Consider the following 24,063-nt stretch of genomic DNA (forward strand, 5'->3'; position numbering starts at 1 on the left):
TGATCAGCATTTCCTTCTGTGGACTGTGTGATATATATATATACCAGTACTTAGCATTTGGCGCACATTGGGATGCGATGTGACCCATCTTCTGGCAGTTTTAGCACTTGACTGGTTTCTTCTTTTTTTTCTTAGAATAAAGTGCTGTAGCTGTTTCCTTCTCTGAAGTACGACACAGTGACGTATTTCTCATATCCTGCAGGATCTTCGCTTTTATGCCGTCTCCCGCTGCCTAAACTTTCTGACCCCATAATCATGGGTGCATATTTTTTGGGCACTCCTGCTAACAATAATGTGCCTACCCATTCATCGGCAATCTCGAACCCAGTGTTCCTTAATCGATTCGATATGGATATTATCTTGTTGACAGTCGTCTACGTTCTTGAAACTATCCAATCGAGTGGTTATATTTTACATAATAATTCAACTTTTGTTGTAAGCCCGTTGTCTTCAAATGCGCTCTGTAACTTGTCCCAAGCTTCTTTTGCCGTCAGCTTTCCGTATGTGTACGTAATTCACTGGGTCAGTCAATAATATCAGCTTTGTTCTCGCCCTCCAGACCTTATTTGCGTAATTTTGCTCAGTGGGCTTCAGTGCACCGTTCACTACGTCCCACAAATCGTCCATGTGTCAGCACGTTTCCACAGCAAATTTCCATGTAGCGTAGTTCTCGTGACCTACATGTCTCTCATTTACGGTACTTGTGCCGCACTCATTTTCACAATAACTTTTAGTGGTAGTAAAGACAGTATTTAAACTACGCCGCAGTCGGCTCGTTCCGATAGCTCTCACTACACACACATTTCCAGGACTATTCGACGACGATATTTCTTCTATATGTCAGCATGCTTATTGCAACGCATTCACTGGTGCTTGGGCCCATAACCTGTTGGAACTAGCACAGCGCAATAAGTAGTTCAGAACACGGAAAATGCAGAAATAAGCAAAACTATATTTTAAAGTCCATTACACAGAGCAGCGCGTTTACAATCGGTAGTTAAGGTAACACCATAGAGCATAAAAAGCAGTCATAGAGGTCTATTGCACTCCGTGCACTACACTTTACCGCATACACATTCACTTACGAAATTACTGTCCGTACAGTATGTGATCAAAAGTATAAGGACACCACCAAAAACATGCGTTTTTCATATTAGGTGCATTGTGCTGCCACCCACTACCAGGTACTCCGTATCAACGACCTCAGTAGTCCTAGACATCGTGAGAGAGCAGAATGGGGCGCTCCGCGGAACTGACGGACTTCGAACGTGGTCAGGTTATTCGGTGTCACTTGTGCCATACGTCTGTACGCGAGATTTCCACACTCCTAAACATCCCTAGGTCCACTGTTTCCCATGCGAAAGTGAAGTCGAAACGTGAAGGGACACGTGCAGCACAAAAGCGTACAGGCCGACCTCGCCTGTTGACTGCAGAGACCACCGACTGTTGAACAGGGTCGTAATGTGTAGTAGGCAGACATCTATCCACACCATCACACAGGAATTCCAAACTGCGCCAGGATCCACTGCAAGTACTATCACAGTTGGGCGGGAGGTGAGAAAACTTGGATTTCATGGTCGAGCGGCTGCTCATAAGCCACACATCACGCCGGTAAATGCCAAACGACGCCTCGGTTGGTGTAACGAGCGTAAACATTGGACGATTGAACAGTGGAAAAACGTTGTGTGGAGTGACGAATGTGGCGATCCGATGGCAGGGTGTGGGTACGGCGAATGCCCGGTGCACGACATCTGCCAGCGTGTGTAGTGCCAACAGTAAAATTCGGAGGCGGTGTTGTTATAGTGTGGTCGTCTTTTTCATGGAGGGGGCTTGCACCCCATGTTGTTTTGCGTGGCACTATCACAGCACAGACCTACATTGATGTTTTAAGCACCTTCTTACTTCCCACTGTTGAAGAGCAATTCGGGGATGTCGATTACATCTTCCAACACGATCGACCGCCTGTTCATAATGTACGGCCTGTGGCGGAGTGGTTACACGACAGTAACATCCCTGTAATGGACTGGCCTGCACAGAGTCCTGACCTGAATCTTAATAGAACACCTTTGAGATGTTTTGGAACGCCGACTTCGTGCCAGGCCTCACCGACCGACATCGATACCTCTCCTCAGTGCAGCACTCCGTGAAGAATGGGCTGCCATTCGCCAAGAAACCTTCCAGCACCTGATTGAAAGTATGCCTTCGAGAGTGGAAGCTGTCATCAAGGCTAAGAGTGGGCCAACACCATATCGAATTCCAGCATTACCGATGGAGGGCGCCATGAACTCTTAAGCCATTTTTAGCCAGGTGTCCGGATACTTTTGATTATATAGTCGTATGTTCCCAACGGAGTACTGCGACCGCTGCTACTGCCGCAGCTCATTGACTGGTTCCCTGACGATGACGACTACATTTTTATGCATGCCTCGGCACCGCGCCGCACAGCCAGAAGTGTTACCGCATTCTTAGCTGGAAAATGGTATCCGTTTTGCCTCGGCCAGCGAATTCACCAGACACGAACCCCACAGAAGCGTACAGGCCGACCTCGCCTGTTGACTGCAGAGACCATCGACTGTTGAACAGGGTCGTAATGTGTCATAGGCAGACATCTATCCACACCATCACACAGGAATTCCAAACTGCGCCAGGATCCACTGCAAGTACTATCACAGTTGGGCGGGAGGTGAGAAAACTTGGATTTCATGGTCGAGCGGCTGCTCATAAGCCACACATCACGCCGGTAAATGCCAAACGACGCCTCTTCAAGGATTGGAGGCCTATAATGAAAGAGACATTATTTCTTATCGCACCTTTGCAGTTGGAGTTGTACCCAACAGGGATTATGGAACATGTGTGTTGTGAACTTGTTTTAGTTCTTCTGTTTTAGTTGTCCTTGATAAAATATTCTTATCTTTAATTTTGATTGTGGTGGTTATTGGTCGCGCCAGACCGCTCGTGAAATATTTTTTTTTATGAATTTAAAGTACTTGACATCTTGTTTACTTTTAGGTTAAGATGTTATAACATGTGAAGCTCACCAAATGAGTGACTGCGAAGAAAGTGATCACCATTAATCTCCTGCTGCTTGAAACTCTCATCAGAAAATGTCATAAGAACTCCGAACTCCAAGAAAATGCAAAGGCATGGATAGATAGCATGCCATGGCGCATGAAAAGCTCTTTTTGCAGCAAAGGGTGTCATCACTAAAATACTGAAATTTATTTTATTAGATCTTTATCAGTGCTAATATTACTTCTACGAAATATAAAAAGAAGTTTTCCTACAGTTTTTGTTGTTTGTTATCCTAGTAGAATAGATACACAAATAAAAATACGTAAGAGACCTGCAACCAATCATTTGTCAGAGAAATCCAATTAAAGTAGAAAGTAGAAAAATCTGAGTGCTGTCCCTAATGTTATGACCACCTACTGTATACTGTCTCTTCTCAAAATGTACCGAGAGTCCATTTTCAGACAACTACATAACAATTCTTTGAGAAGATCATTAACAATCTCTATTGTTGCTTTCTTTCTAATGGGGTTTATTGTAACTGTAGATTTGTCTGCAAAAAGTACCAATTATGCTTGTTGAGTGTTAAGCGGACGGTTATTCACTTATATACAGAATAGGAGTAGACCCAGATATGAACTTTGCGGTACTCTCTTTATGGTTTTTACCCAACCATTAAAATTTTGTATCCTTTCAACATTGTTTGAGTTTTTCAGCACAACGTTTTCCATTTTTTTTGTTAGGTATGATCCAAACCAGTTGTGTGTAAAACCGTAATTCCATAAAATATGTTTTTCCAAGAGTGTACAACATGTCTCTCTGGCAGGCAGGAATGTGAGTACCTGTAATGAACCTCTGCCTCTCAATAACCAAGACACTATCAAAAATAATGGCAAAGGGATCTTAACGCAAATGACTATAAAATGTGGCCATGTGTAGTGAAACTGAAGACGAGACATTGCATTTCTTACGGCAACACTACTCCTATTATCTCTTGCATAAATAAGTAAAGTAATCAAAGATGACGACGGGCTATTGTGAACTTGAATGACAAAATTAAATGTATGACAGATTTACTCATAAAAACGTAAATTAAATGGAATATGGGTCCTACATCCGTTGTGCATCCCTTCGCGTACGCTACAGCCTCCCCCCGTAAGACGCGAAAAAATGTTTCTTCAATCCCAATAGACTGACAAGCGTCCGCTGGAAGATTTCTGACGTCACAGACGGCGATCCGAAGCCTACGAGAAAGACAGGCCGCGGCGCGTACGTCACGAAGGTAGTCCTGCGTTCCCTCGCTCGCTCAAAGCAGCAGACAAACTACGTTTCTACACCTGTTAACTCGCAACTAGGCGTGTCCGTACAAACTAAAACTGAATCTTCTACTGGAATCCGCTTTTATGGAATCTTACTGTTATTACTCCTATAATGATGGGAAGTCCATGGGCCTACTTATAATTTGTTACGGCTGTACTGGTGTACAATAAAATAAAATCATGCTAAAATGATTATCAGTTGCATAAGGCACCACTTCCACCATGTAATGAGTACTGTTAAGCAGAAGAGACTAAATGCTATCAACAAGCCGTTATACCATTTATTTCGAGTATTGATCTTCAATTAAATTTTGCTGTAGCACTGTTAATCAGTAAGACTTCATAAAAGCAGATTACAGTGGAAGATCCAATTCTCGTTAGTACTTACACGCCCAGCTGTGAGTTAACAGGTTTAGAAACACATTTTGTCTGCTGAGCTGAGCGAGCGAGAGAGTTCAGGACTACCTTCGTGACGGACACGCCGCGGCCTGGGCCTCGCGGAAATCCAGTCACTAAGCGCAATGAAAACCGCTCGGTCTTGAGCCTGCAGATAAAGCAAAACGCCACAGCATTCTCGGACAACCAGTGTCCGGCCAATAGCAGTGCTTCCGCGAAATGTTTTCGCCGACCAAGTCGATAACCGATCTTAGCGGGAGCAAGTAACGATATGAGGCCCCCTGCCAAAACCGTGGACTGCGCTTCGCCTCGTCTGGAAAAAATTGCCGCTCTCTCACAAGTGTAATACGATCTACACAATCTGACACCTTGGAAAGGTGACAGAAAATACCAACTGGCGATATTTCTTATTATATAAAGCTTGTAATATTTGCTCAGTGAATGCAAAAATAGCGTTGTTAGTCGAACAATCCTTCATGAATCCTAACTTTCATATGCTAAGTAAATGGTTACCACTAAATCTGAGACTACTCTTGATTAAATTACTGTTTAGAATATTTTGAAAAAAAAGGTCAGTAAGGTAGCTGGATGATAATTATTCAAGTCTGTTTTGTTGGTGATGGGTGGGTGGGATATTAGGTGCTAAGGCTGGATTTTACAGTTGGTATATTGTGTCTGGATTTTGCGATTGGTATATTGTGTCTGAAGCGCTGATGGGCGTGGTCGGCACTTGGATGGGTGACCATCCAGGCCGTCATGCGCTGTTGCCATTCAGCCTCGTGATGCCAATTGAGGAGCTACTCGACCGAATAGTAGCGGCTCCGGTCAAGAATACCATCATAACGACCGGGAGAGCGGTGTGCTGACCCCACGCGCCTCCTATCCGCATCCTCCCCTGAGGATGACACGGCGGTTGGATGGTCCCGGTAGGCCACTCGTGGCCTGTACTCCGAGTGCTTTATATTGTGTCTGAAGGTGCTTCCGGAAGAGAAGGCGTGGAAAGTGGATGAGTTGGTATAAGATGCGAGATGGGAAGGGCGGTGCATGTCCTCCCAGGATTTTAAGGGATCTGTATAATTTACGGGTGGCAGAGATACAGGTAAGGTGGCATATGTTAGGATGAGGTGGATGAGGGGTTTGTAGATGAGGATAATGGTAGAAGGATGCAGATCCCCGGTTTTCACTACAACCTATGTTCCAAGTGTATCAAAACTGTCACTGTCCTGCCATATCTCCGTTTCTGCAAGCCAGAGCATCATTCTTGGCGCAATTTGTTAAGTAACTTGTTTCTCCAGCAGGTAATGAAACATCATTATTGCATGCGCCAAATTCAAAGACAGGTATCAGCAGACTCAGACCACCACTCTGGTAATGCTAATTGTGGTGTCACTGCCAGACACCACACTTGCTAGGTGGTAGCTTAAATCGGCCGCGATCCATTAGTACATGTCGGACCCGCGTGTCGCCGCTGTGTGATCGCAGACCGAGCGCCACCACACGGCAGGTCTCGAGAGACGTACGAGAACTCGCCCCAGTTGTACGGCGACGTTGCTAGCGACTACACTGACGAAGCCTTTCCTCTCTTTTGCCGAGAGACAGTTAGAATAGCCTTCAGCTAAGTTAATGGCTACGACTTAGCAAGGCGCCAATTGTCACAGTACATGTATCTTACGAGTCTCATTTGTATAGTCAAGAGAGTATATTGCAAAGCTACGTATTTTCTTTATAGCAGTCATAACTTATCCTGTTCCAGACTTGACGCCAGTCGGCGTGTGTGTACGCGTGCCTTTCGGCTTCCTCCTCAGTGTGGCGTGACTAGCTTGTTACGCCACAACACTAATCTCATAATTATAAACAATATGCGTTTCGAGATACCGTCTACATCTACATGGATACTCAGCAAACCACACTTAAGTGCCTGGCAGAGGGTTCATTGAACAACCTTCACAATGATTCTGTTATTCCAGTCTCGAACAGTACGCGGAAAAAACTAACATCTATATCTTTCCGTGCGAGCACTGATTTCCCTTTATCTTGTTATGATGATCGTTTCTCCCTATGTAGATCGGCGCCAACAAAATATTTTCGCATTCGGAGGAGAAAGTTGGCGGCTGAAATTTCGTGAGGAGATTCATGCTCTTTTTGTCAGGCAATCTTGCACAAGGATCCAGCAGACTTTCACAAGTTGAATAAAATCGAATAATGTTCGTCTTGTCACAGTAGACAATCTTTTATTCTGAACAGCCTGCAACAATGATTCCCATGTAATTGGGAAAACACTCTAATGACCTGATTAAAAATTTCCTCTTACTTAAAAGATCTGTTTTACTAAGTTAAGGGACGATAGCTTTTAGAACAAGCTGAAAAACGAATGATGCAAAAAATGAGCCAAGGTATCAAAATGGTATACTAAAACCACGAGCTAAAATTTTGTGATATATATTTTTTTTTCGTTTTTATTCAAGCCATTACTGTAAATTTTGACTATTGAGCTCCCAGACGTCACGCACTAGTTCATAAAGGTATGATTTAACAGTCTTCATATGATAATGGTTGCATTCTGCACTTATCCAGTCTGACAAGGCATTACTTGGTGACAATCTGATGATGGCCAATGGTATCAAGTATAAAGGAAAGCTGCTTTCGTTTTGGTTATTACTTTCTTTTTATTTCAAAGAAAAGTTACTTTATTCTCTCATTAGGCTTTACACTACTGGCCATTAAAATTGCTACACCAAGAAGAAATGCAGATGATAGACGGGTATTCATTGGACAAATATATTATACTGGAACTGACATGTGCTTACATTTTCACGTAATTTGGGTGCATAGATCCTGAGAAATCAGTACCCAGAACAACCACCTCTGGCCTTAATAACGCCATTGATACGCCTGGGCATTGAGTCAAACAGAGCTTGGACGGCGTGTACAGGTACAGCTGCCCATGCAGCTTCAACACGATACCACAGTTCATCAAGAGTAGTGACTGGCGTATTGTGACGAGCCAGTTGCTCGGCCACCATTGACCAGACGTTTTCCATTGGTGAGAGATCTGGAGAATGTGCTGGCCAGGGCACCAGTCGAACGTTTTCTGTATCCAGAAAGGCCCGTACAGGACCTGCAACAAGCGGTCGTTTATTATCCTGCTGAAATGTAGGGTTTCGCAGGGATCGAATGAAGGGTACAGTCACAGGACGTAACACATCTGAAATGTAACGTCAACTGTTCAAAGTGCCGTCAGTGCGAACAAGAGGTGACCGAGACGTGTAACCATTGGCATCCGATACCATCACGCCGGGTGATACGCCAGTATGGCGATGAGGAATACAGGCTTCCAATGTGCGTTCACCGCGATGTCGCCAAACACGGATGCGACCATCATGATGCTGCAAACAGAACCTGCATTCATCCGAAAAAATGACATTTTGCCATTCGTGCACCCAGGTTCGTCGTTGAGTACACCATAGCAGGCGCTCCTGTGTGTAATCCAGCGACAAGGGTAACCGCAGCCGTGGTCTCCGAGCTGATAGTCCGTGCTGCTGCAAAAGTCGGAGAACTGTTCGTGCAGATGGTTGTTGTCTTGCAAACGCCTCCATCTGTTGACTCAGGGATCGAGACGTGGCTGCACGATCCGTTACAGCCATGCGGATAAGATGCCTTGTCATCTCGACTGCTAGTGATACGAGGCCGTTGGGATCCAGCACAGCGTTCCGTATTACCCTCCTGAACCCACCGATTCCATATTCTGCTAACAGTCATTGGATCTCGACCCAGGCGGGCAGCAATGTCGCGATACGGTAAACCGCAATCAGGATATGCTACAATCCGACCCTCATCAAAGTCGGAAACGTGATGGTACGTATTTCTCCTCCTTACACGAGGCATCACAACAACATTTCACCACGCAACGCCGGCCAACTGCTGTTTGTGTATGAGAAATCAGTTGGAAACTTTCCTCATGTCAGCACGTTGTAGGTGTCGCCACCGGCGCCAACCTTGTGTGAATGCTCTGAAAAGCTAATAATTTGCATATCACAACATCATCTTGCTGTCGGTTAAATTTCGCGTTTGTAGCACGTCATCTTCGTGGTGTAGCAGTTTTAATGTTCAGTACTGTATCATTTCATGCTCCACTTAAAACCAAGCAAAGGCAATATTCAGGTGGTATAAGCCTTTCTCAAGTTGTTTATAAACCTAGGTGTGGTTGGGGAGTGGTAAACTCACTAGGTTCCTGTTAGACTGCGAGTTGTTCAACCTGCCGCTGGCAGTGCTTTGGATGACGGTGGTGGGCGAATGGGACTTCTCGCGTAGGGAGGACCCCCGGTATCGGTTGCTCACAAGGTGATTATTATTATTATTATTATTATTATTATTATTATTATTATTATTATGCAACCAGTTCTTCAACCTGATGTCAGCGGCGCCGGCCGGAGTGGCCGTGTGGTTCTAGGCGCTACAGTGTGGAGCCGAGCGACCGCTACGGTCGCAGGTTCGAATCCTGCCTCGGGCATGGATGTGTGTGATGTCCTTAGGTTAGTTAGGTTTAATTAGTTCTAAGTTCTACGCGACTGATGACCTCAGAAGTTAAGTCGCGTAGTGCTCAGCCATTTTTTTTTGATGTCAGCGGCGCTGTGGACAGCGATGCTGAGCGAGTGGGACCTCTGGGATAGGGAGGGCACTGGGCAACGGTTGCTCACAAGGGGGCTGCTGTTGTCGTTATTGTTGTTGTTGTTCCTGTCCAGCTAGTTGTTCAACCTGCTACTGGCGGCGCTGTGGACGGCGGTGCTGGGAGAGTGGGACCTCTTACGTAGGGAGGGCGCGGGCTAGCGGATGCTCACAAGGTGACTGTTGTTGTCGTTATTGTTGTTTGTTGTTCTTGTGCAGCGAGTTGTTCAACCTGCCGCTGGCGGCGCTGTGGACGGCTGTGCTGGGCGAGTGGGACCTCTTACGTAGGGAGGGCGCGGGCTAGCGGATGCTCACAAGGTGACTGTTGTTGTCGTTATTGTTGTTTGTTGTTCTTGTGCAGCGAGTTGTTCAACCTGCCGCTGGCGGCGCTGTGGACGGCTGTGCTGGGCGAGTGGGACCTCTCGCACCGGGAGGGCTCTGAGCAGCGGCTGCCCGTCGACCGCATCGTGCTGCACCAGCGCTTCCGCCACCACCTGCACGACATCGGTGAGTCAGTCAGCCCACTGGTCGCCTAAAACAGCTCTGATGCCGGCAAGCGAAACGATGGAATTGTGGGTAAGCACCTGGGGCAAACCTGACGTCATTTTGACGTCACACGCTATATCGAAGATAGCACGAGCTACCTTTTGACTTTCGTGATCGTTCGGAACTTTGGAGACTCCGTATTGGACTTGGTCGTTTTTAATTGAAACTGTCTTTGATGGATTTCTTACCAGGTGTTTATAATTAAAGTGCAGCTACTCACTGAGGTCCAGTGTGGGCTTTAATGGCAGCGAATCTTGGTGGATATGCTAGTGCATTAATAAGAAACCGATTTATGCTGAAAACAAATTACACTCCTGGAAATGGAAAAAAGAACACATTGACACCGGTGCGTCAGACCCACCATACCTGCTCCGGACACTGCGAGAGGGCTGTACAAGCAATGATCACACGCACGGCACAGCGGACACACCAGGAACCGCGGTGTTGGCCGTCGAATGGCGCTAGCTGCGCAGCATTTGTGCACCGCCGCCGTCAGTGTCAGCCAGTTTGCCGTGGCATACGGAGCTCCATCGCAGTGTTTAACACTGGTAGCATGCCGCGACAACGTGGACGTGAACCGTATGTGCAGTTGACGGACTTTGAGCGAGGGCGTATAGTGGGCATGCGGGAGGCCGGGTGGACGTACCGCCGAATTGCTCAACACGTGGGGCGTGAGGTCTCCACAGTACATCGATGTTGTCGCCAGTGGTCGGCGGAAGGTGCACGTGCCCGTCGACCTGGGACCGGACCGCAGCGACGCACGGATGCACGCCAAGACCGTAGGATCCTACGCAGTGCCGTAGGGGACCGCACCGCCACTTCCCAGCAAATTAGGGACACTGTTGCTCCTGGGGTATCGGCGAGGACCATTCGCAACCGTCTCTATGAAGCTGGGCTACGGTCCCGCACACTGTTAGGCCGTCTTCCGCTCACGCCCCAACATCGTGCAGCCCGCCTCCAGTGGTGTCGCGACAGGCGTGAATGGAGGGACGAATGGAGACGTGTCGTCTTCAGCGATGAGAGTCGCTTCTGCCTTGGTGCCAATGATGGTCGTATGCGTATTTGGCGCCGTGCAGGTGAGCGCCACAATCAGGACTGCATACGACCGAGGCACACAGGGCCAACACCCGGCATCATGGTGTGGGGAGCGATCTCCTACACTGGCCGTACACCACTGGTGATCGTCGAGGGGACACTGAATAGTGCACGGTACATCCAAACCGTCATCGAACCCATCGTTCTACCATTCCTAGACCAGCAAGGGAACTTGCTGTTCCAACAGGACAATGCACGTCCGCATGTATCCCGTGCCACCCAACGTGCTCTAGAAGGTGTAAGTCAACTACCCTGGCCAGCAAGATCTCCGGATCTGTCCCCCATTGAGCATGTTTGGGACTGGATGAAGCGTCGTCTCACGCGGTCTGCACGTCCAGCACGAACGCTGGTCCAACTGAGGCGCCAGGTGGAAATGGCATGGCAAGCCGTTCCACAGGACTACATCCAGCATCTCTACGATCGTCTCCATGGGAGAATAGCAGCCTGCATTGCTGCGAAATGTGGATATACACTGTACTAGTGCCGACATTGTGCATGCTCTGTTGCCTGTGTCTATGTGCCTGTGGTTCTGTCAGTGTGATCATGTGATGTATCTGACCCCAGGAATGTGTCAATAAAGTTTCCCCTTCCTGGGACAATGAATTCACGGTGTTCTTATTTCAATTTCCAGGAGTGTAGTTCCAATTATGGACACCAGTTGCAAACCTGGCGCTCTATACTGTCTGTAGGAGGTATGACATCCACGCTGTCATTTGACAAGCCATAATGTGAGTGAGCAGTATGGCTACCGAGAAGAGTGCCCTCGCGCTCTTAGTGTAACTGTTTTATGCAAATAGGAGAAATTACGGTGCTTCATCTGGAGAGTATCGTCGACTGAAAGGTGTGAGGAGATGCCCATTGCCATTAAATGGTTTAAAGATGATGATAACGAAATTCGTAAACACGGACAATCGTGGTGTGGCACGCATCCTATGCTGGTGTAAGTTATTGACGAGGTTTCCATTACTGTAACCGGTAATGCTACCGCTCGTGCTGGGTCACGAGAAATGTTCATTCCTTGGTCAACAGTATGGAATGTTTTGCAATCTATTTTACACTGGTTAGCCATACCCAGACGGCGTAACAAATGAAACCTTATTATCTGCAGTAATGTTCTCAAATTGCCCTTCGGTTTCTGGCACAAATCTGAGTTCATGTTGCTGGGCAATATTCTACGGAGTGACGAGGCACATTTTACACTACAGGGTCTAGAAAATACACAGAACTGCCTAATTTGGGGTATTGTTAAACCGATTATTGTGCACGAAGAGCGATTGAACTCGCCGTATGTGACTGTCAGGTATTCTGTGACGTCTGCAGCTTATCGTGACTTTGTAAAGTACTTGATTCCTGATATGGAAGAACGTGATGTGTGGACCCCACTGTATTCATGCAAGATAGAACAAAACCTCATTTTACTCGCCCAGTGGAAAATCTGCTTAATGCAACATTCCACGAAAGCGTTATCTCCAGAGGTTTTCTAGATACATGGCCTGCAGGATCACCTGATCTGAATCCTTAAGTAATTTGACTCTGGGGCTATCTAAAAGATCGCGTTTACCAGGGACACGTTCGGTCTCTATTTGATCTGAGAGCCGGTATACAGGAGTACGTTGCTCAACCGGAACTGTTTCGAGCAAAATGTTGATCACGACGACTCACGATGAGCAAATTGTGTAAGCCGCGGTTTGTATACAATCAACACTACGCCTTTCTTAAATGACCTTTTCTGCCCACGTCCTGGTCCTAATCGACTACCTATAGAAACATTTGAATACTTCTTTCTAGCAATCACAGCGCCAGATTTGTACCTGGCAGCCACAATTGGAACTTGTTTTCCATCGTAAATCGGTTCCGAATTAACGCGTTAGAATATCTGTCAAGTTTTGCTGCCATACGAGAATTGCAGTCCACGCTGGATTTTTGTGAGTAACTGTACTTTAATCATAACCATCCGGCGTAACAGCTTATGCCTTATGAATATATGCTGTTTCAAAACAAAAGCATATTCAGGATCTGTCGAAAACGCATCGGTATTGGCACAATTTGTTGTAACAAAATGACGAAAAAGTCATATTTGTCTTCAAAGAATTTTCATATTTGATTGCTTTCGTATCATGAAAGTATGCCATTTCAAGGCAACAGTGCATTGAAAGGTTATCATGAACACGTTGTTCTTGGTGTAATTTGATATTATTAAATGTCAGGTAGTGATATATTAACGGTTAAAACATTCAAGTGGTCCAAGCCAAACGCCAGGGTCGAAAGTTGCTTGAGTTCACTGTGATGTAGCAGATAGAAGCATGGAGCTGCGAATTGTAAAGCAATTGGTTCGTATCCTGCTACTTCCATATATTCTGTTTATTGACCATCTCGTTTCTAAATGATTGACATCACACTTTCTTTATCTTTCGATTCACGACATGAGAAGTTGACGTGACGATCAGGACGAAACATTCGCCTCCGAGTGCACTGGAGGCTAAGCTTTTCTTTACCGCAAGGTGCATTAACCTTGGAGTTACTTTGTTTATAAATATAGTATGTTACAGGGTGACAACTATTGAACTATATGAAAGAAAGTAAATTATTTACAAACCACGGTGTGCACACACTTTATTCAAGATGCAAACGTGACTGCAGATATTCTAATTTAGATTATGGCATGTTCGATATGCCCGCCATCATCGGCGATGATATGGCGCAGACGATTAGCGAAATCCTGCATGACCCGCTGAAGTGTCGGAACATCGATGCTGTCGATGACCTCCTGAATGGCTATTTCAGCTCAGAAATAATTTTGGGGTTATTCCTGTGCACCTTGTCCTTAATACAGCCCCACAAAAAGGAGTCGCATGTGTTCAGATCCGGGGAATATGACGTCCAATCGAGGCCCATGCCAGTGTCCTCTGGGTACCCCAGAGCCAGAATGCGGTCCCCAAAGTGTTCCTCCAGGAGATCATACACTCTCCTGCTTCGGTGGGGTGGAGCTCCGTCCTGCATGAACCACATCTTGTCGAAATCCTCTACCAAAACCTTCATGTACCGTTCGGTAGTCACGGCGCTATCAAGGAATATCCCACAGATTATTCCGTGACCGAACATTGCACGCCACACAGCCACCCGTTGACGGTGAAGAGACTTCTCGATGCGAAATGAGGATTCTCAGTCCCTCAAATGTAAAGCTCTGTGTAAGGAAAGTATGGCCATCCTTTTCCCCTGCGTTTGCCGTCGTCTGCAGTTAAGGACTGGCTGAAACCGCTACACGTGATATTACCAAAAATGGTCAAATGGCTCTGAGCACTATGGGACTTAACTTCTGAGGTCATCAGTCCCCTAGAACTTAGAACTACTTAAACCTAACTAACCTAAGGACATCACACACATCTATGCCCGAGGTAGGATTCGAACCTGCGACCGCAGCGCTCGCGTGGTTACAGACTATAGCGCCTAGAACCGCTCGGCCACTCCGGCCGGCTGACATTAGCAGCCACTGTGGGCCCAAGCGTTACGACTGAAGCATAGGAAGTGTTGTGTATCTTCGAAGTTTTAAGTAAAATAATGCCTCAGTGGCTAAAAGGGAGGAAAGCTGTACAGAATTCCTTCCGAAGGTAGATATTCAACAAAAAGGGGAATATTGGTCGCAATGGGAAATGTTGCAGGAACTCGACTTGACCATTCAGTTAATTTTATTCATTTCTGGCCCTTTGTTTCTTTTTTACACTTCTGTTAGTTTCCAATCCATTCGAACAGAAAAGAAAAAAAGAGTCAGAAGAGCTAATAGGATGGTTTAATGGTAATTCAATTACAAAACAGAAATCTTAGGGATATAACAGCCACTGTTAGCGCATAATACGAAAAATAGTGAGTGATACCGTACAAGGTTATCGTGACTGGTAAAAAGTTTGACCTGATTGTCTGTACAGTATGGTTTAAACTTATATTTACGATGCTCACAACAATAAATTGTACTTTGTTCCATTCAATGCCCTAGGCAAGGACCGAACCTTCGACTTTTCATTCAGTATCCATTAACGTTACCAGAAAACTTATTACTGTTGCAATGTGCTCGCTAATCTACACTATATTAATACAAATACAGTTCTTACTGTCTCCTTCAGCCTACTTTTGATCGTAGGCCTTGTTTTATTTGAACACATTTTAAAAATATTGTATTCTCTTGTACTTTTTAGTCATTCTCCTAATGTTATAGAAGAATTCGCACAAAACTTTTGGGATAGATCTGACAAAAATATAAAGCATACCTAAACATATCGGCAAGTTTATCAATTCTGTTTACTGAGGTACCACGCATAAATATGGACGAATTTTCTTAATACAGGAACACGAAGTAAGTCGATATAGAGCTTTAAATTAGCGATTGATTTTTCCTTGCACTTGTAAACTAATATTTGGTTCTCTTTTGTCCTGCTGGCTATTGGATAGGACCAATTTAATGCTAATTACGAGAAGAGGTGTTCAAACTTGATACCGCAACAAGAACTGCGAAATCTGCTTTCGCTATTAGTAAAGGATAGCAGGGAAAAAACTGTTTCATGCTCGCCACAACAAATGCTTTTCGACTCATTTAGCTGAAATGAAATTTTTTGTTGCTGTATATATGACATGTTCCGTTTGAAGCCACTGATCAGTTTTAGAAGTGCTTTAAACGGCTGAGTGCATTTCTTCAATATACAGGGCTAAATATGCTGCAGAAGTCAATGTATCACCAGCGGCGCACTGGGTCCAAAATGGCGGCCACTGACAAGTTGCTCGTACTTTCCCTATACAGAGCTTTGCCCAAAATGCGGTGTACTGTGACATTTTAACGTGCAAAGGACCGACACCAACAAGGCCCGTGGACATGCGCATACTAATTTCCATCATGCCCCGCGACCAACCGTGCAGTTTGAACGTCCTAACGCAAACCGTCCAGAAATTATGACGATTTTATTACATATAATTCAATAATTGTTATCGTATAAGTTCTTCATTCATCTGGACAGAGGTGTGGATTAGAAAGAGATTAAAGTGTTTCCAAATCAGCCAGCATTGAATGCTATAAAGTATATACTCAATAGTGTTCATTAAGGTGTCTCAACAACATAATTTATTTTTAGATAAATTGAAACATTAGTTCCATGTGTCGGGCTGTAATCAGAAATGGTGGGATATTACATCTCTTTCTGGGTAATTTTATTATTGCGAGTAGTCAGTGTTAAAAATGTAACGTCTCAAATGTAAAAGTAAGAAAGAGTGCTTCCTGTTATAAATGATTTAGACTGTGCTGCCCAGTGTGTGCAGACAATACCAAAGCACGAAAGACAATATCAGGTCCTACAGGCTTCGATACAGCGCGTGACTTTAAAATGACGTCATGATTGCATCAGATGTTTTGAAAAGAGTGTTACCCCGGTAGTGCTCGTCACATCGGCAGGCGCCTCTGTGCAGAGAGAGAGAGAGAGAAAGAGAATGATAACACTCCGTCTTCAGGCCACGAGTGGCCTACCGGGACCATCCGACCGCCATGTCATCCTCGGTGGAGGATGCGGACAGGAGGGGTGTGGGGTCAGCACACCGCTCTCCCGGTCGTAAGATGCTATTCTTGACCAAAGCCACTACTGTTCGGTCGAGTAGCTCCTCAATTGGCATCACGAGGCTGAGTGCACCCCGAAAAATGGCACTAGCGCATGGCGGCCTGGATGGTCACCCATCCAAGCGCCGACCATGCCCGACAGCGCTTAATTTCGGTGATCTCACGGGACGAGGGAGAATGATAGCGATAGGGAACCGTAGAGGGGTAGAGTCTTGCTTAAACAGTTGTTACACAACGATCCGCCAGGAACGAAGCACTTTAACTAGCACTGACATGCTGGCTCCAGGCTTACGAAGCACGGCGAGCGTAGGCGAGAAAGACGAACAGTGATAGTAGCGTGGCGCGCAACACTAGGTCAACTTCAGCTTTATAGCCGAAAGCGGCACTGTATTATCGCTGAAGGAGTACATCAACACAATGAAGTTTAACACAAATGAATTTTTTTATTATAAATAAACTGGTGTGTAATGGAGTAATTTTCGCGTGACGTGCCAGTGCCAAGTAACGCAGCTGGATGACACTTGGACCATACACTGAGACAAGTGCTGCATTATAAAATGGTTCAAATGGCTCTGAGCGCAATGGGACTTTAACATCTGAGGTCCTCAGTTCCCTAGAACTTAGAACTACTTAAACCTAACTAACCTAAGGACATCACACACATCCATTCCCGAGGCAGGACTCGAACTTGCGACCGTAGCGGTCGCGCGGTTCCGGACTGTAGCACCTAGAACCGCTCGGCCACCTCGGCCGGCCGCTGCATTATAGTACAGAAGGTAATCGAAAGAAATACACAATGAGACGAACAGAAATGACACTTTTATTTAAAGGCAGGAGTTACAATGAGGTCACTGGGATTAATGGTCGTTCCTTGAGCATTACAAAAAGCGGGGGATGTTTCTTAACACTTTGCCGTCTGCACGTCTCGTACAAATTTATTCGCTTAGCGCCGGCAGCCGCTAATTCTGATTACTTGGCAATATCAGGACATTATAAATTGTAACGTTTTACTAATCTCATAGTTAGTTCCCATAAGTTCAGAACCCTGTTCCCCCACTCATGAAATTACGAAGATATACATACGTAAATAAATACAAAATTTGTTTGTTCCATAAATTTGGTTATTTGCATTGTCTTTGGTACTTACTATATCTCTTTCATACGATAAGCAGCAAAACAGTCTCCAAGATGAAACGCAACTCCACAAGACTGGCACATTAAGTTTGTTGTTCTTTCCTTTTTGTTTTTGGAACATACGTGGCAGTTTCTTCGTTTTTGTTTATTCGTTTTGGAAATACGTGGGCCTATTAGCTGATGTTGCTTAATGTGACCAGAAAGTCTATCAACTGGATCATGATGAGACGTACGCGATGTAGTGGCAACCTCCAAGTTTTCATCCGCGCATTCTTAGTAAATAATCGTATCGTCTCTCTCCTCTGCCATCATGAAACAGCACAAGTACTTTTAAACACAAAACAATTGTTGACGTGTGTAACTTATTGCTTCCTAAGCAAAACACCAACAGAATGCAAAAGATACTAAAGTTCTGTCGCCGGCCACAGAGCAATACTATGCTCACGACACCACTGTGGTGTCGCCGGCCACTGAGCGATACTATTCTCACGACACCACAGTGGTGTCGCCGGCCACTGAGCGATACTATGCTCACGACACCACAGTGGTGTCGCCGGCCACTGAGCGATACTATGCTCACGACACCACAGTGGTGTCGCCGGCCACAGAGCGATACTATGCTCACGACACTACTGTGGTGTCGCTGGCCACAGAGCGATACTATGCTCACGACACCACTGTGGTGTCGCCGGCCATGAGCGATACTATTCTCACGACACCACTGTGGTGTCGCCGGCCACAGAGCGATACTATGCTCACGACACTACTGTGGTGTCGCCGGCCACAGAGCGATACTATGCTCACGACACCACTGTGGTGTCGCCGGCCACTGAGCGATACTATTCTCACGACACCACAGTGGTGTCGCCGGCCACTGAGCGATACTATGCTCACGACACCACTGTGGTGTCGCCGGCCACTGAGCAATACTATGCTCACGACACCACTGTGGTGTCGCCGGCCACTGAGCGATACTATGCTCACGACACCACTGTGGTGTCGCCGGCCACTGAGCGATACTATGCTCACGACACCACTGTGGTGTCGCCGGCCACTGAGCGATACTATGCTCACGACACCACTGTGGTGTCGCCGGCCACTGAGCGATACTATGCTCACGACACCACTGTGGTGTCGCCGGCCACTGAGCGATACAATGCTCACGACACCACTGTGGTGTCGCCGGCCACTGAGCGATACTATGCTCACGACACCACTGTGGTGTCGCCGGCCACTGAGCAATACTATGCTCGCAACACCACTGTGGTGTCGCCGGCCACTGAGCAATACTATGCTCACGACACCACTGTGGTGTCGCCGGCCACTGAGCAATACTATGCTCACAACACCACTGTGGTGTCGCCGGCCACTGAGCGATACTATGCTCACGACACCACTGTGGTGTCGCCGGCCACTGAGCGATACTATGCTCACGACACCACTGTGGTGTCGCCGGCCACTGAGCAATACTATGCTCACGACACCACTGTGGTGTCGCCGGCCACTGAGCAATACTATGCTCACGACACCACAGTGGTGTCGCCGGCCACAGAGCAATACTATGCTCACGACACCACTGTGGTGTCGCCGGCCACTGAGCGATACTATGCTCACAACACCACTGTGGTGTCGCCGGCCACCAAGCGATACTATGCTCACGACACCACTGTGGTGTCGCTGGCCGTTGACCGCTATTTCGTGCACGACACCACTGTGGTGTCGCCTGATGGTAGAGTATTAATACAGTATGTGATCACAATGGACGGTAGTGCATGTTATTCAGTGTGCTCTCATGTTGGCCATTTGGGTGGTTAGGAGTTCTTCTGTTGGAACATTCCATCCCTCCACCAGCGCGTTGTATGTGGGCGTGTTGCGGTATGACTCCCCCACAAGCTCGATGGAATACAAGTTGGGGGAACGGGCAGGCCAGTTCAATCGCCGAATATCTTCTCGTCCCAGGAGCTTCTCCACCTGCGCATGTGTAAAAGTGCAGTCAGGATTGAATACACCTCTAAAACGTCTCACATGGGGAAGGAGTACAGTGTGACAGTAACGTCTACCGGTGAGAGAACCGTGTTCAACGATTTGGATGTTTGGCTTTATGCTTCCCCGCACCATAACACGTGGACCACTGAAACGAACATAGTAATGAAGGCCTCAGAAGAAGAACAATGGGGTGTGGTGTTTTTCTTTACAACGAGAGAAACAGAAATTCATCAAAGGACGGCAGAATTGTATGAAGACTACATGTCCGTTCTCAGGGTCAAGAGATGGGCTAGCGATTCAATGAAGGACTGACGACGTTGATCGATGACCCACGATCTGAAACGCCACACCACGTTGAAACCTTCCCGTCTCCTCTATACCTCTTGTTGTTACGCAACCTTCCCTTTTACAATAACCTATGTAACCTTCCCTTAGGATATCTTTCTCTTGCTTAGTAATAACAAATGAAATCTTCCCTTTGAAATTTATTCTCTTTCTCAATCTTCGCATACAAATTTAATTTCTGCTTTTTAAAAGTGATTTTCGGATTATTTCGACGAAACATAGAATGTGTCGTCGTCATGTGGCCCTTAGTCGTTATCTGCAATAACCCAAAACTGTTCCTTACCTTTTTTACTGTTACTGGATCGCCATCTGACTGCTACATCGAACTGCGGCATGAATGTACTTACTCTGTTTTACTATACTCTATTAACTGCTGGTGGGCTTTCATAATAGGTGGCTGTATTTATTACCAAAGCTGACATTCTTTAATAGCAAAGCTGACATTCTTTAATTTGACTGAAGTTACGTAATTCATAGTTAAACTTTTTCTTGACAACAATAAAATTTTGCAAAGTTTTTGGTTGATTGTTTTTGGGATGGATTATAATTAGAAATGCAATATTGCTGGCAAAAGTTAATTATATTCTGAATGAAATGATTTTACAAACGTTCAAATGGGACTTACTTTTTACAATAATCTTACAACTAGCAATGCGCAAACATACCTTCAGTAGTCTTGAGTTTCTCAAAAAATTCATTCTATATTATTAGTTCCTCTTATGATAATAGTTAGCTAATTAATGTCTCTGTACATCCGTTTATAATCTCTTGTAAATCATAGCTAGTTGCTGGCAGGCATACTGCTCCTCTCAACCTCTCGCTTCAGACCTGCTACCGACTCGCTTCACTTCTCGCTTACTACTGACTCCTACGAACGCTAAAGTGCGGTCTCTCCTGCCAACAATGCTTTCTGGTGCAGACAATCTCTGCTACCATTACAAAATGTATCCATACGCTGTCTCTCCCGCCCTTTTTAAAAATTATATCAATTAGCGGTCTCTCTTGTCAACAATACTTTGGTGCAGACATTCCCTGCTACCACAATTATTTCCAACATGACAAATATTAATTATTCCTACTTAATCCTATTAATAAAATATGAACATCTTTCATAAATTGTGATTTGACAATAGACAATAGAAATATACACATCTTACAACGTTACCGACACCCTTGTCCAGCAGGCGGATGCCCTCATTATTCGAGACCAGAGAGTTACCGTGGCAGCCATCTGTCTCGATAGCTAAGCGGCCTGCGCGGCGGAATGCCATGCAGAGGGGCCCGGGTTCGTTTCTCGGCTCGGTCGAAGTTTCCTCCGCTCAGGGACTGAGTGTTGTGTTGTCTTCATCATCATCTTATTCCCATCGACGAGCAAGTCGCCTAAGTGGCGTCACCTAAAAAGACTTGCAGCAGGTGATCGGTCTACCCGACGGGAGGCCCTAGCCACACGGCATTTCATTTCCCAGAGGTCGGACTGAGCGTCGGAACTGCAACGGGCATAGAGTGCTCTCCATATACTGGGACCACCCTTCGATGAATTTCTCTTCTCGTCTCTTCATTTCAAGCCTCCGTGTGTGCTTCCAGAACGACTGATTCCGGTGAACTGTGTCCCTCCAGCGGCGAGTTGGGGCCACACATTCCATATGTAATGACATTCCGATCCCTTCAGCTGATTCCTTTGTACAGCCTCTGGCTCGCTTCTTTTCGAATGCGTCTTACAAAGTAAGATAAACATACACTATGTGATCAAAAGTATCCGGACACCCACAAAAACATACGTTTTTCAAATTAGGTGCACTGTGCTGCCACCTACTGCCAGGTACACCATATCAGCGACCTCAGTAGTCATTAGACATCGTGAGAGAGCAGAAAGGAACGCTCCGTGGAACTCGCGGACGTGATCAGGTGATTGGATATCACTTGCTTCATACGTAGGTACGCGAGATTTCCACACTCCTAAACATCCCTAAGTCCACTGTTTCCGATGTGATAGTGAAGTGGAAACGTGAAGGGACACGTACAGCACAAAAGCGTACTGGCCGACCTCGTCTATTGACTCACAGAGACCACCGACAGTTGGAGAGGGTCGTAATGTGTAATAGGCAGACATCTATCCTGCATCCGGGTAGAATTCCAAACTGCATCAGGATCCACTGCAAGTACTATGACAGTTGGGTGGGAGGTGAGAAACTTGGATTTCGTGGTCGAGTGGCTGCTCATAAGCCACACATGAAGCCGGTAAATGCTAAACGACGCCTCACTTGGTGTAAGGAGCGTAAACATTGGACGATTGAATAATGTAGTGGCAACAGTAAAATTCGGAAGCGATGGAGGGGGCTTGCAACCTTTATTTGTTTTACGTGGCACTATCACAGCACAGGCTTACACTGGTGTTTTAAGCACCTTCTTGCTTCCCACCGTTGAAGAGCAATTCGGGGACGGCGATTGCATCTTTCCACACGACCAAGCAGCTGTTCATAATGCACGGCCTGTGGCGGAGTGGTTACACGACAGTAACATCCCTGTAACGGACTGGCCTGCGCAGAGTCCTGACCTGAATCCCACAGAGCACCTTTGGGATGTTTTGGAACGCCGACTTCGTACCAGGCCTCACCGGCCGACATCGATACCTCTCCTCAGTGCAGCACTCCGTGAAGAATGGGCTGCGAGAGTGGAAGCTGTCATCAAGGCTAAGGGTGGGGCAACACCATATTGAATTCCAGCATTACCGATGGAGGGCGCCACGAACTTTTAAGTCATTTTCAGCCAGGTGTCCGGATTCTTTTGAACACAGTGTATGTTTGTGCTAACAAGTGTAATGATAAAAGAACAATTGAACTCATTATTCATTGCAGTAGTAACATAATTCCGTAGTAACTACGTAAGAATATAACAGTTACTTGATACATACAAAATTTGATTCTCGGAAATTAATATGTACATAAAGAACGATTTAAACCAGAGCTTCCCTGCCTTATGCGTGGTGGCAGACACTTTTCGCTTTGTCATGTTTACTCAGGTGTGGAGCATACGTTCAGTTCTGGGGGAAGGTCACAGTTTCTTACTGTTTTTATGCCCTCCATCAAATATAGCTTACCGTTACCTCCTCTTTTAACGTGACACAGATTCCTAGGGTTCGATAATAATAACAGTGAAATATAAAATAATAATATTTGTTTACGTGAAAAAAATAATTGTCCACACACAAAAATATGTGCTACCAAACGGTTATCATAGCAGAAGCTTTGCCAGTGAAACGTTTTCATAAGACGACATTGACAATATCCTGAAACAGGAACAACATTATGAGTAAAATTCTCGACCCGAACAGAATGGAAAGTAGCTAACAAACTAAAACCCCGAAAACAGAAAAATTATCCAGCCTTGTTAAGGGACACGAAAAATAAGATAAATATTCTATAGACACATTCAACAGACTCCCAGCGAAAAAGACTTGCTCACAAAATTTTAACATATACGGAATGTCGGAAAACTATACCTTTGATTCAGCTATTCAAGGAAGATCTAGAAAGAGCCCAGATAAATTTCTTGGACATTATAGACAGACTGTGTAGCCGAGTCGGTGTAAGAAATACCCTGACATTTGCACTGGGCTGAGCGTGGCAGCTCCGCGCTCCTACCTCAACCAATCACGTAATGCAATTTTGTAAACGTCTCCAATGTTTCATTGTCGCAACTATGTAGACGACTATTGAAAGCTGGCAACAGCGCTGCTAACTCTCAGGGACGTTCTTAACGCCGACTCTACAACAGTACAGACAAAGTATGGTAATTTCCAAGAAGCGTTTGCCTACCTAACGCACTGGCTCCGAACTTCTTTACGGACCGCTCTACGCTCGTGGCAGGAAGTGTCGGTATTGTTTATTGCGATGACTAGAGCTACAACAAAAGACGCACACCAAGTTAACATCAATTACGAAAGAAATTAGTAATTTTATTTATTTTACTCATAAA

At 45.8% G+C, this 24,063-nt stretch overlaps 1 protein-coding gene across 1 annotated transcript in view; it reads left to right on the forward strand.

The window, feature by feature from the left end:
* Positions 1 to 24,063, forward strand: part of LOC126215169 (serine protease 33-like) — a 225,203-nt gene that overhangs the window by 142,757 nt on the left and 58,383 nt on the right. Inside the window, exon 4 of the mRNA XM_049941836.1 lies at positions 9,751 to 9,896. Coding sequence (XP_049797793.1) covers positions 9,751 to 9,896 — 146 coding nt within the window. The remainder of the gene's footprint in view (positions 1 to 9,750; positions 9,897 to 24,063) is intronic.

Source organism: Schistocerca nitens, chromosome 12, assembly GCF_023898315.1.
Source record: "Schistocerca nitens isolate TAMUIC-IGC-003100 chromosome 12, iqSchNite1.1, whole genome shotgun sequence".
NCBI lineage: Eukaryota > Metazoa > Arthropoda > Insecta > Orthoptera > Acrididae > Schistocerca > Schistocerca nitens.